At 37.9% G+C, this 13,881-nt stretch overlaps 1 protein-coding gene across 1 annotated transcript in view; it reads left to right on the plus strand.

The window, feature by feature from the left end:
* Positions 1-960: 960 nt before the first annotated feature.
* The window catches only part of CEP162 (centrosomal protein 162), a 45,955-nt gene continuing 33,034 nt past the window's right edge, over positions 961-13,881 (plus strand). Inside the window, exons 1-6 of the mRNA XM_075707868.1 lie at positions 961-979; positions 1,340-1,511; positions 2,299-2,402; positions 7,312-7,450; positions 10,223-10,333; positions 12,377-12,526. Of these exons, the coding sequence (XP_075563983.1) occupies positions 2,343-2,402; positions 7,312-7,450; positions 10,223-10,333; positions 12,377-12,526 (460 nt within the window). The 5' untranslated portion in view covers positions 961-979; positions 1,340-1,511; positions 2,299-2,342. The remainder of the gene's footprint in view (positions 980-1,339; positions 1,512-2,298; positions 2,403-7,311; positions 7,451-10,222; positions 10,334-12,376; positions 12,527-13,881) is intronic.

Here is a 13,881-nt window from a genome sequence, read left to right on the forward strand (position 1 = left end):
GCTGCCCCTCCGCCCGCCGTCCAGCAGGCGGCGCCGCTCCGCAGGCCCGGCGCGCGCCGCCGCCTGACGTCACTGCGCGGCGACTTCCGCCTCCAGCCGCGCCGGCCGGGGCGGGCCGAGCCGCGGCGACCGTTGCCGGGGTAGGGAGTGGCGGCTGGAGACCGTTCTCTCCCGTCACGTGCCTTCCACGCGCGTCGGCGGCGGAGGGGCGGGGGGAGCGGAAAGCACGGCGGGTTTGGCGGCGTCACGTGACGCGCCACCCCGCGGTCAGTTTTGGCGGGCGGTACGGTGGCCGGCAGGGTTCCCTAGGCAACCGTGCCGCCAGCGAGGGAGGCGGCCATGGTCGAGAGGGGCCCGACGCGGCCCCGGTACGCTCCCGGCGCCCCGAGGCGGGGCAGCGGGCCGGCCGGCCGCCCTCAGGGCAGCGCTCGGCTCTGAGCCGCTTCCTCTCCCGGGCCCCGCCGCTCTCTGGAGCGTCCCCTCGGGCCGCGGAGCCGAGCGCAGCCCGCCGGCTCGGCCTGGCGGTGCCCCGTCGGGGGCTGCCCTTCTCCCTCCGGCCGCCCGTCTGCGAGCCCCCGCGCCGCCGGGGGCCGTCGCGTCCTTTCGCCAGCACTCGCTAGGCCCGGGGCGGGAGAGGACGGGGCTGGAGGAGAGCCGCGGAGTCGCGGCTGGGGTTGGGAGGAGCACGGCCCGCCCGCCCCAGGGCTGCTGCCGGCCGCCGCCGTGTGCCAGCTTTGCGTGTGCCGTAGGGGAGGCCGGAGGAGGAGGATCACGGCCGGGTCACGGCTGGTCCTAGCCCTGGGATGATTACAAGATTACATGAAATGCGTTAGGCTGTACAAGCTTTCCTTCATCCCCGTGGTTCAGCCCTGCCTTCCCCAAACTTCTGCTTTCTGCCCTGTGTTATAGCATATATCCCAGCAAGTGACTTCTTTCCTTTACAGCTTGGAAAGTCATTTGTGAGCCTCCAATTCTAAATGTATGACTGTAAATTATATTTGCTAAGGGTAATGTTTGTTTGTCATCTTCTATTACGGAAATTGTCTGACATACATGTTGTCCTTTTGAAAAACGAAGTTCTATATTGTTAGTTTTTATAAAAGCTGTAATTATAAGGTAGACAGCAGTACAGATAATGTCAGGAGAATCTTCTGGCAAGGCTGGAGTTAAGCTATGAATGGCTATGAATTCCACTTGCTGAAATAGTTGGTACAGCTAGTAAACTGTTAAAGCATCTAGTGTTTAGCATCTAGTGTTCTTTGATGTGAAGGTATAAAAGGATACTGGATTATGTGTGTCCTGAGAGGTAACATTCTTAATCTTCTTACCATGTTTTCAGAGATACTGTCCAAGTGCTTACAGAAGGATATCTTATTCTATTCAAAGTCTGGGCAGTCTGCTGCGACTTTTTTTTAACTGCCAAAGCCAAAGTGTCGGGTGGTCTATGGACGAATAAGGAGTGAAAGCAGGAAGCAGTTGTCACAACTCACCTGTCAAAATCCATTTACTAGGTAGGTAACAGTCCTGTGTCCTGAGAGGGGTCCATATTGGGAGAAGTTTTATTTAATGGTAAAAGCATTTCTGCAAATGTTTAGCCGTTTTATGTTTACATAGCACTTCTCAGCCTGGAAGATCCCAGGGTAGTTTAATGCTGATATATATATATATATATATATGTAGTTTTGAAGGTAGCCATATGTGTTGAGCAGTGTGATATACAAAAGCTTTGTTGCGTTTTGAGTGGGGGGCATATTTTATACCTGCGAAGTCAACGCAGACTTTGGGGGGGGGGGGCAAGTGCCATTGTCTTTCTGTGACAGGGCAGATCAAACCAAATGTCGTCCTCTAATGTTAAAGACTTTTCATGCATTTATTGTTTGCTAAGTCCTAAGCACAGCAGAGACAATGAAACAAAACTTATAATGCCAGATGTCTCCAGTTTTGGAGAAAAAACATGGAAAGGAATAAAAAGCCCTTAAAATGCTTAATTGTTGGTAGCTAAGAGAGCTGTCTTGAAGAAAAATGTAAAGATGATGATTTATTTATCCCTCAGAGTTTAAATGCTGAAACTGTTGTTTTGGAAATTAATATTTTGATTATAAGGAATTTGAGTAATACAGGTATGTTTGCATACATTGTCTTGTTCAGTAAATTATTTAGATTAAGAGTGGGAGGAATGAAATTTGGGATCTCTTGAGTTTTTTTTTTCTTGTTATAGCTCTCTACGAAAGCAAATCACTACGCTACCTCTAATTTCAGAATGCTTTTAATTAACTTTATTTTTATTTTAAATCTTAGTTTTTAAACTCAGTTGTTTGGAAGGTAGCATCCAGTTGCAGGTTATGGCTCATCGATTTTCAAAAGAAGAATTAGATGAGCAGTTTGAAGAGTTTCTGAAAGAGGTATGTTTCAGAGCAAGGTCACATCCTTTTTCCCTATTAAAATACAGGGAGTATGGAAGAATATGAAATGGAAGATGCAGCTGTGCTTTTATGACATAATTCACGTAGCTGTCTTATGTGTGGGTCTTTGCAAGGTCTTTGCTTCATTGCTAAACTTAATTCATACTGTTTTGCTCTTTGAAATCAAGACAACAGTTTTGTGATTAAATAAATATTTTGTCACTGCTAGGTTATATCTCAAGATATCTCAAGAAAGAGCCCTTCTTGATTTTTGTTTCAATTTAATTGTGTGTTATTTAGTAGCAGAAGCTTCAAACTGATATATAATGGAAAATGAGATAACAAACTTTTCCTGTATGTAGGCACAAGCTACGATTTACTGAATTCTATTTAAAATTCTTGTATTAACCCTAATAAAATTAAGTATGTTGTAGTGATTAGAAAATTAAAATTTGATTCCTTTTATTCCTCAGGGTGCTTGATGATTTTGAGTACAGGCAAAATCATGCAAGTCTGTGAGTTATGACTTAAGCTAACAATTGTCGGACATGGTCAAAATGCCCTAACTTGGTATGGTTTTTTCACTGCATATAGACCTGTAATTTCAGAATTTACCCTTTGGTTTATCAGACACACAGTGTGGTAGCCGTAAGATATAAATACTGCATACATAAGGTCCTTACTACATTGTGTTGCTGTATGTAAGTGTAGCTAACGATGGCAGAGAATATTCTTGGGGTCTCTGTTTTATGTAATGTGTGCTTAAAGATGTAGAGGCTGTGCTACAACTTAATTACTTGTGAAAAATGTAGGTGCTAGATTTTGTAAAAATTGTACTTTGTACTGTGTAATAAAGATCTGTAGTAACCAGAGGCTTCTTTTTCAATAAGATTTTAGCTTTCCCAGGTAGGTCTGTAACTCTGCTTTGGCCATGCAGCTTGTGAGGTGTTTTTACAGATACAGAATAAATGTAACTTCACTGAGCAATACTAAATTGAGAGAATAGAAAACCAACATGCCATGTGAAAATTAAGAGTCACAAATAACTTAAAGGTAGATTTTGGCCTTTAATTTGATGATGTAATTGAGTTAACATTCCTGAATTCACTGAAATTATTAATGTTAGTAAAAATAGAAAATTAAGCTCTGCATTTCTGTCAAAAGTTCTTTAAGTACTATTGTTACGAAGGGAGTTGCTCTGGGGAAGAGAAAGGAGGTTTATTCTTCTATTTATTTTTCACATCTGACAAAACTCTGCGTATGATTGCTTCTACTATTTTGTTCCTCATTTGACATGCTCTTGTTGCTCCTCAGCTATTGCCCACACTGAGAATGCTTGAGTTAGAAAAAAATCAAAATAGCTGTATTGAATTCTTCTAAGTGGTATTTGGCATGTTTCAGAGAATGTAACTTTTAACAGCTAATGTCTTAATTGTTTTCTATCATTTCAAACTAAAACTGTTTGTAAAGTGTTTAAACTTGCTTAAACACATATACTGCCAATCCAGTTATTAAAAATATGCATTATTTTATGTTTTGTCAGCTAGATACAGACCCAAATAACAATGACTTAATCTACTCTCTGTTACTTTTTATGCATACATCTTCTGTTATGTCCTTTGCTTTGCGTTTGTTTTTTATAAAAAGTGTGCAGCCTTTTAATGTTAGAAAGATGAGAAACTGGTGTACTCCATTGTTTGAAATCGCTATGTAGGTGATGTTTGTGTTAAGAGTATAATGGCAGGGGGGCGGGAATAGCAAAACTGTTCCTTGGTAGTTTGAGGAAGACTATTTTTTAAGCAGATCTTTCAGACAAGAAATGGAGCAGGACGGTTTTTCCCTTTTAAATAACTCAGTGAAACTGCCTTTGTTTGGGGGGAGGATTGTATGTATGTTTGCGATCAAAACATACAAAGTTAAAGAAAGACTGTAGATACAGTTGGATGGTGCAGGTCTAATATGAGGATTAAAGTAAAGTCTTTTGGCATAGACACTATCAGTGAAGAGGATTTTCTAGGCTTTTATCATTCTACAGAAGGAAACAAATGTCTGCCTGGTCACACTTATTCCCAACCCCTTGCCAGAACGGCCTGTTGTCATCCATAATTCTTCTCTTCCTCCTCCATTGTCTGTGTGCCTGTGATCCTTCCACTCCCCACTACCAGTATCTTGCTTTAGCGTACTTCCCCTGTTGTCACTTTAATTTACGTATCATCTGTCATACTGGAATGACAGAGTTTTCTGAGCGTTGGCTGTGAAGTTCCTTTGGGACATGCCATGTGAGGAGCTCTTTCTAATACACAGTGCTTCAATTAATTGCTTTTTTTGCTGATGCTTCAAGCGAAGCAAACTTAGGAAAAAGCCTAAGTCTTCTAGGCTGACATTTGTTCTACTTTATATTCATGGACAGCTGAGAAGGAAGCCTTTCAAAAGCAAAGGCTATACCATCTTTGTTAGAAAACCTGTAGAATAGTACCTGGAAGAGTAACGCTATGCATTAAACCATGTTTGAAAAACATTTTAAATTTTTTTTTTTTTAAAAGATCAAATATATTAAAATATTATTTTGTACTAAAAATATAATTTGGAGTAGACTTGTCTTACTGAAAAAGACTTGAAAATTAGGACAACTGGTTGTGAAAGTCTGTTTTAGATCCAATCCTGTATTACCTATCTACTTTCTTAAGTTCCTTCACGTGTATAGGAGGGTGGTAAGCTGATTATGTGCCATGTCATTGTCCCTTCTTAAAACTGACTCTTTTGGCTTTTACTTTTTTTTTTACTTTTGGTCTGTGTTCCTGAAAGGCTGTCAGGGTGTTTTGTAGAGGAGGGGAAGGAAAAAATCAGTGCCACTTATTGGCACTGAAAAGCCATTACTGGTCCAAAAAGTTGATTGATTTATTTATTTACTTTTTTTCAAAGGAAGAAAAAATCTGTAAGTTTTGCTGTTGAGTCAACTGACATGTTGGGAAAAATGCACTAGTATTTTTGTGTCAGCATTTCTTTCCCAGCTGCTGCAACTTTACTGTCTGCAGTTGACAAGATGGCTGGACATAGAAAGTTTCCAGAACTTGAGAACAACCTGCGGGAGTTTCAGTTTCTTTAGTTACAGCACTCTGAGGAGTACAAGCATCACTGAAGTTCTGCTTGCAGAGTAGAGGATACTGTTAGTCGTAAAAGAAACTGCAAGTGATAACAGAGCTTGCATCAAGCACCTGTCAGTACTTCTAGCTAGCAGGAGGCTAGCTTTGGGGACAATGGCACTTGTACTTGTGTTGTGACTAGTGTAAGGAAGTTATTTATAGGACGTTTATTAAGAATGTAAAGCTGTTTTGTTCCATGTCAGTGAGCCAACTTAAAGAAACTGCAATACATCCTGTTGTCTAGCAGTTTCATAATTTATTAAAATTGTGTTGTACTAAAGTGCAAGGCTCGGAGCACTTCAGTTTTCTTTCTGAGACTGTCTGACAGGCATTCAGTTTTGTCAAGTCAAACTGTAAGCTCTAAAGATGTTATTGGTCAGAAATATTCATAAGAATATTATTTTCTTATATTTTTCTTAAATGGTAGTTTTGGATAATTGGCATTTGATTTATGGATGTTCTTGTTAGGCCCATATAAATTGAAGTGTTAGATATATAGTAAAGGCAGGCTTTTTTGGTAGTGCTTTTATGCAATAGGAATCAGGCAGTGGACTGCAGAGGCTTGTTTTAATAAAACATCCTCTTGTGTTTTACATATTAAGTACCTACAATCCTGTTGCCTTTAGTATTCGGTTTATACTATCACATTTTTTTATTTGTGACTATTACAAGAGTGAAGCTTTTGAAATTTTCCCACATGATGTATTTCATATGTGAATTCTTTGTTTCTTATGCTTTATGGCTTTTGCTGACTCTGTTCACTGTGTTCTTTAAGAGACTTTAGGACAATTGGTTTCAACAGTTACGGCTAAAAAAATAGATAAAAATAGAAAGTATGCCACTCTCCTTAACCCCATGTTTGCTGAGTTTAAGCACAAAGAATACATAGCACATAAGGTTGCAGTGCACTAGCTTGATGAATATATTTCCTTGTTCAATGTCTGGACAGCTAATTGTGGCTCTGAGTCTGCTGTAAGCCACAAAGAGCTTTATTAAAGGAAAAGAGCAGAGATTAGTTTTTTTAAGAAAAAGCTATATCACTTCAAAAAAGTGCTGTTGTCTTATGAAGTGTCTGTAGGTCTTTTCCTTCCTGTTACTCTTAAGAAACTTAGATTCATAAGAATCTTAAGTTACTCTTAAGAAACTTAGATTCATAAGATACTCATAGATTTTTTTCCTCCATTGATTTAAGCCATTAGTCAAAATCAGCATGGATGACTAACACATATGAAAGCTTAATACACAGAGTTGGGTAGGACTGGCTCTGGCATTTGTATTAATTTCCATGAAGACAAAGTATAAAATTAATTTCTGAAATTTGATTTGCTGGGAGCTAGAATGTTTCTTGTGAAGGTTTATTTTTAGAATATTAATAATGTTGTTCATGTACAAAGCAAGGCCGAGGCAAAACTGTTTCTGCTCTACTTTATTATCTCCAGGGATGTAGTCTGGACTTTGGTTCTTATATGTTGTAACTAATTGAAAAAGAGCTGATTATGCTGTTCATTTGAACATATACTCTACTAAGCAGTTAACTTTTAACATATCCAAATTCTGGCAGTGGGATTATTTTAATATGCAGTATTATGCCACATGAATACAGTTATTGTTTCTTACTCAACTTTGTCATACATATACAAAAAAGGCAGACAGTGGGGAGTAAAGAGAGGCATCTGAACTCTGAAGTCCAGAATTGGGTGGCTGAAAGACAGTTAACAATGTGAAAATGTAAAAGCTGTCTTTAATCTTGTATGCCATTGACTCAGTCTCTTTCAGATGATTCACTTGGAAATTCAAAGAAAAAATCCAGCATTCTTGAGACATTGGGACAGCCCAGGAAAAAAGAAATGAAGAAAAAGGATTCAGTGCCGTGGTGGATATCTGAGGAAGATTCAGATGATGGTGGTAAATAATGTAATTTTGCAACCTTTGGCCACAGGGGGTCAGGCTAGTTCTTTCTCATGCTTCATATAGGCCTCGTTTCAGATTAAGTTGATGCCACTCAAGTGCTTTAGAACATTACAATGCAAGTTTGTAAAGTATAGAATTCAGATGTGATTTTTAAAAGGGATCGTATTCAAGCTGTAAGCAAGCTTTCTGCTGTTTTTTTCTGTAGCTTTCAAGTTATTAAAACTTGTAAAGAGTAAATACATTATAAATAGCAAGATAATTAGAAAATGTAACTTATGAATTCTTCTGAAATATTTGTAGATGTGTTTTGTAACCAATATGTTCCTTATACTGACTTTTTGTAGATTTCTGTTTTCAAAACTGGGGAGGAAAAAGACCAATTTGTATGATCTTATGCTATTCACAATGTTTGTAATAGGTTGGGGAAGCACAGAAAAACTTTTCAACAGCAGCTGATTCAAAGACGTATGTCTGTCAGTATGGTCAACATTTCCCTTGCCAAGAACTATGGCTCAAGGGGAAAAGGGCTGTGATGATGTGATTGCTACTTCAGTATTGACTTGGTCACATAGTTCTGGAAGAAAATATGTTATTGTTTGCAAGCTTTCCACGTCTACTTTTCGTATTGGGTAGTAAAGCCTATGAGTAGTTAGCTTCCACAGGGTGATTGTCTTTTGTTCCTCTAGCAATTGGTGTCTTCTTATTTTCATGATTCGTATAACTTACAACTGGAACTTAACAAAGTTCCAGAAACTGGTTTTTCATACGGCACAGTTAAGATACTGCTGGTAGTCTCTGAGTTTAAGCATAGCTCTGTCCTGTCAGTATTGTAATAGTTAGGAGCCAAATCTTAGTCAGCAGTTGTGCCATTTAGTCATAACCCTAATAGGTGTTGTCTGGACTGCTTATCCATCTCTGGCCTTTTAAGATGTTGCTGGAAAACTCGGATGGGTATGAGAGAGTTCCTATCAGGGAGTGCAACTACATATTGGATAGTTATGAGATATTATGATTTCCTTACAGCTTTTCAAAAAAACAGGAGGACAGAGTGTTCTTGCTGGGCAAAGTGTGAGAATTAAGCAGTTAGCATGACCTCATTTTTCAACATACTATCAAAGAAAATTTTCAGGTGACTTCAGAAATACAGCATTCTTCCATGTTTTTTCTGAGATGCTTGAGGTAACCCATAAAGCACTTTGATGCTTCTCATTCTACTTCAACCAAAAAACACTGGAATAGGTACTTAAAGGGCAGGGTGATTACAAGTGTTAGAGAACAGTGCTTGCATGGGTTAAGTGCAATGCAAAGCAGAATTGGAAGAAATAATGTGATCATATCAAGTTGTTCCCATCCAAACCAATTCTATCACTATTATTTTTTAAATTAAGAATATCTTGTCAGCTCTGTATTTTAACTAGAGGTAAAGCTATTAGAACTGAAACATACTTGATCTGCGGTTTATTGATGTATAAAATAAAAACAGAGTTCTGGTAAACTTTTTAAGGTCTGTCTTTAAAAAAGCTGCTTCTTTAACAAGAAAACATTTAGGTGAGCCTACCCACTTTTGCCAGTATGGAATCCATTTACTTGCAAGAGAATCTAGCCTGTTCGTATTCATACTCTTCATGATGAGGGGCTGGATTTTTTCGCAGAGAGTTGGAAATAATCTGTGTGTAATGCTTTTTGAATCAAAGGTCCAACATGTCTTGGCAGTTGGACATAACAAAATTGAGAATACAAGAGTAGTATGGTGCTCAGATGTATTAATAATAGATTATTGTTAATAATATAAATTACTGCACGGGTTGACTGAGAAGACGTTGATTTAGATTTTTAGCTTTTTGTAAGGTTATTAAATGTGCCCTAAATAGCAAAATAATTGTCCTGCTTAAAAAAATAGTAACATTGCTGTGATAATAACAAATCTGGAAATAAGCTGAATTTATTTCTCAGAAGTGTAAGGCTGGCATTCTTTGAAATTTTGTGAAGATTCTTGTGCCTTGAACCTCCATGTTGGTTGCAGATAGGACTCTTATTGACAGGCTGTCAGCTAATATAAACATTTTTAAAGTGTTTTGTCAATATGAATCAAACTTATTTAAATGTATAAATCTTACCTCCACCCCCAGTGTGGCACTGCATTACAAATATGTGCTTCATATGTATGAGTTGATGCGTTTGGGTGGCACTGTGTAGAGATACTGTTATTTTAACAAAGTACAGTCTGGCTGATTATCTTGAGCAATGCACCGAGCTGGTAAGTTGTTTCCAGTTCGAGGTTTTCATTTTGAGTTACTTCAGTATCTATATCATGCTTCCTTAAAAGACACAAGACAGATGACTGGAAGACAAAACATATGCTACGCATTTATTTGTTGTCTGATTCTTATTTTCCAAGGCATCTTGTTGCAGAAGTGCCAGGAAACAGGCAGAGATTTAAACTAATAGCCTGTTTTCACTTGGTTTTGTAGATTAATGGTAAACAGTGTAACTATTTCTGTTTATTTGGCTGAGCGGTATAAAGTACATTTTAAAATAACTCATTCTAGGCATGTTTGAACTCTTTGTTCTTCAGCTTTAAACTGAAATGTGCAAATTATGATTCAAGATACTGTCTTCCATATTTGACAGGTTAAAGACATACCCCTACCTAATGTCCTTTCTACTTGCTTTTGTTGTTTAAATGATAAAAAGAAATTGGATAATAAGAATTCTTGTCCTGTCTTGCTTGCCTGTCTGTTCTTGCTGTTTGTCTTGCTTTTCAAGATTTTCAAACAAGATTTGTTAAACTGAGAAAAGAGAAGAAGCTGATGGAAAGCCATGCTGAGATAGTGGAAAATAGTGAACAAAAGAGTCCCTATTCAGATTCCCAGTCTGGTATTTGATTAAATATGTTCTGTTAAATTTATTCAATATCAGCTTTGAATTACTAGTGTGTCTCCTATAGAAAGTCCTTTGCAAATCATCCATTTGACCATAGCATTCTCACTGAAAGCAAGCTGCCACTTACTTCATTTGTCATTTCCAAAAGAAACTAGTAACTATGAGAACTTTTGCTCAGTTACTGTTACATCATACATCACTACCTGTAGTGAAGTAGGAGGACAGACAGTGTTGAATGTAAGCCAATGGCGGGGAGAATAACTCTGAAAATCTGAACAAAGGTCAGTATGTTCAGTAAACAGGAAATCTCTACACTTTCTGTATTTCATACTCAAGAAATAGTAATATTCACTGTTCTACTTGTTTAATTTCAAAGTCTCTAGTCAGAGAAGCATTCTATTTATTTTCTATTGATGTGATTCTTTTCCCTCTACTGACCAGTAGGCTGCTCTGTGCATGTTGCCCCTGGAATGGAAACAGTACAGTTGGTGTAATAATGACAAATTGTTTAATCTACAGGATTATTCTAGTCAATGTAACTTCAGATTCAGCCTGTTATGTGAAGTCACTTTTTGTCCTATCTGAAGAGAAACTCCAAATAATAATAAAGAATTATAAACATTGATCCATGAAATTTAGTGTAAATGACAACAGCAATTAACTTGTATGTACTAGTTTAAACATGGCTTTGGTGTTAAATTCAAGTAGATCAATAATATTTTGGAGAGCCATGACAAAGAAATATTTGGCAGTTGGTCTTTAGATTTTGTTGATGATCTACTGTGTAGCCTATAGAACATTTCTCTATGTTAGCTTTCTAGAGCGTATGTGCTGCCCTGTTTTCATAAGCCTCATTTGCATAGAATAGCTATAAAGCATCTTGGTCTGGGAGATAAACACTAAAACTGAATCTATTTCTCAAATTAGGCTTAATATTTGAAATACGAGCAATAGTAGGAGTTTGGCAGTTATTTCAAGACTGTTTTAAAAGGTATCAGGTGTTTGTGTTATTTACAGAAGGCGGCATGCTGTCAGCACTTTCAGTTTCCCAGTAAATGTGGGAGAGTATAAATCTACAGAAGTGATGCCTCGCACTTGGATATCAGTTGAGGGACTAAAGGACCTGCGCATTGTATCAGAATGGATTTCATATTGTTTCTCTTTTCACATTGCACCTGCCATATGCTCACCAGCTTCCTTTAGTCATATTGGATGTTTCTGAGTTGTGTTAGCTTCTGTTCACATCTCCCCACGCTCCTGTTTCTAATAGCATAAGTATTTGGCCTGATCCTCTAGACTACTCATGCTCTCTCTCCTGTGTCAAAGTAAATCAAACAAACCCTGTAACTAAGAGTTTTCTCTGAATTAGCCAATTTAGAAGCCCCTTCCACCCCAAGAATTTGAACAAGGAAAAGTCTAATATAGTGCATCTGGCTAGCTTAAGGTATGTTAAATGTGTAGTGTGACTATCATCTAAGTATCATGAGAGAGCAGTTTTCAGCATAGGTGCTGTTTTCTAAAACTTAATTCTACTAATGTGAATGGAAGGCATTTGGTTGTATTTGCCTCTAAGCAAGTCCTCACAGTGGTTTAATCAAACAACATGCAGTTCTTGTACCTGACAGTGATAAAGACAGTAGTAATTCACATTTATGTACCTGTGTTCACTTTGAACTGATCCAGATGCTTTCTTTCAAAACTTGTAGTACAAAACTTCTTTTATTGTTGAAGTAGTTTTACTATTTTTCTTTGTTTTCAGGTAATATATTGAGCTCCTAGAACAGTTTATTTGCATGCAAGAGAAGGAATTTGTCTTTAAAAAAAAAAATAAAAAGAGGAAAAAAAGAGTTTTATTCTCAGAAGTTACTAACTTTAATTTTTAGTTATAGCTAGAAAATTGTAGATAGTTCAATCTACAAGAAACTGAACTGCATTACTTTTTCAGAAGTGGCAATTTGAATTCTCACATCTTACTTTTCTCTTTATTCCCTTTCCATTCTGTATAAAAACTTATAAATATTTCTGTACACTTTAAAGTAGTTCCCCCTAAACCTTCTTCCAGTGCATCTTGCAGCAAGGCTTTGTCTAAATTCAAAATGCTGGAAAAATTTCATAAGGACAAGAAAGATTCACACTTAAACAAAGAAGAAGGAAGCCTCACTTCTGACAGTCCAGACAATTCTGATGGTAACAAATTTATTCTATTTTTTATGATATTAAAGAGCTAAAATGGCTCAGTTCTGACAGTCCTGGTCAGATTAAGGAGAAAAGAAGTTACTTTTAAAATAGATGTTTGTAATTGTCTGTAGGTTTGAGTGCTTTGTATATATGTTTTTAAACTTTTCTTTGCAAGTGTGCTGGTTAGAAATATTTTTCTAAGTGAAACTCAGGTTCTTATTTTAATTAATTTCAAGTGGCAGGACTTTAAAAAAGAATACTGTATATCGTTAGCCTTACAAAATGTTGCATGTGAAGATATGGGTAGTGAAATCTTTAGAGTTCAAGAAAACTGCTGCTTCATGAAGTTTTTATGAAAAGTAACAAATGCCCCCCAAAAAAATAAATCACTGTTGCAAGCCCCACAGAAATCAGTAGGACTGTTCAAACAGCCAAAAAAACACAGTGAAAAGAGGCTTTGAAATCTATCCAAGTTGACATTTTTTCCAAGTTTGAGAAGTTTCTCAGAGTTCAGATTGTGTAGGGCTAGTAAAAAGACATTTTTGCCTTCATTAGCAGGGGTAGTATCTCCTGTAATCTGGGTGGGGTGGGGTGGGGTGGGGGGTGGAAATTGGGAGTGGCTGAGTTGCAAAACTGAATGGCTGCAAAACAGTGTTTGATTTTCAGATTATTACGGGAGATGCTTTTTAAAAAAAACTCTGGTCATGTTTGAACTAGAAAAATGCTTTAAAAATGTTAGCTTACATAAATCCCATGAAGCCTTCAAGATCAATGTAAGTCTGTTCAGGAAGTTCACTGAGTTTGAGATGATTTAAATAAAACAACTACTCAGGAAAATGTTTTTCTCTAAAATTTTGTTCTGTTAAACATTCTAATTGTCTTTTTACTGGCGTATATTCCCATTTCCTTTCTTGTAAATCTTACATAGGAGGGCAGGGACAGTTTATCTTTGATCCTACTAACATATTCTCATTGAAAAGTAGGGTGTTGGAGGTCCGGTGAGATTGTGGCAAAAAACTTGTGACCCAGCTGCGAACTTGCTCGTTTGCTGTCTTGATAACTAGAATAGAGCGCCATCTGGGTAAATTACTTTAAATTACTGCATTTAGCTACCAGAGAAATGGACTATTCATACTTTTTCACTTCTGTTCAGCACTTTGAACTTTCCGTTTTATACTTTTCAATGTAGTAGCAAAATGTATTTATTTAGACATTAACTTCATACTCATGTGGAGCTTGACCTTTAGTCAATGTCTGACATTTATTTGTTGCCTGCAAGGCAAGTCAGTCAGAGCTCTGTATCAGGGATGGAGCTGAAGTTAGATACAGGAATGTGGAAGTAATTTCCAAGATGTAGAATTTTA

The sequence above is a fragment of the Pelecanus crispus genome, chromosome 3 (genome assembly GCF_030463565.1).
Source record: "Pelecanus crispus isolate bPelCri1 chromosome 3, bPelCri1.pri, whole genome shotgun sequence".
In the NCBI taxonomy this organism is placed as follows: Eukaryota; Metazoa; Chordata; class Aves; order Pelecaniformes; family Pelecanidae; genus Pelecanus; species Pelecanus crispus.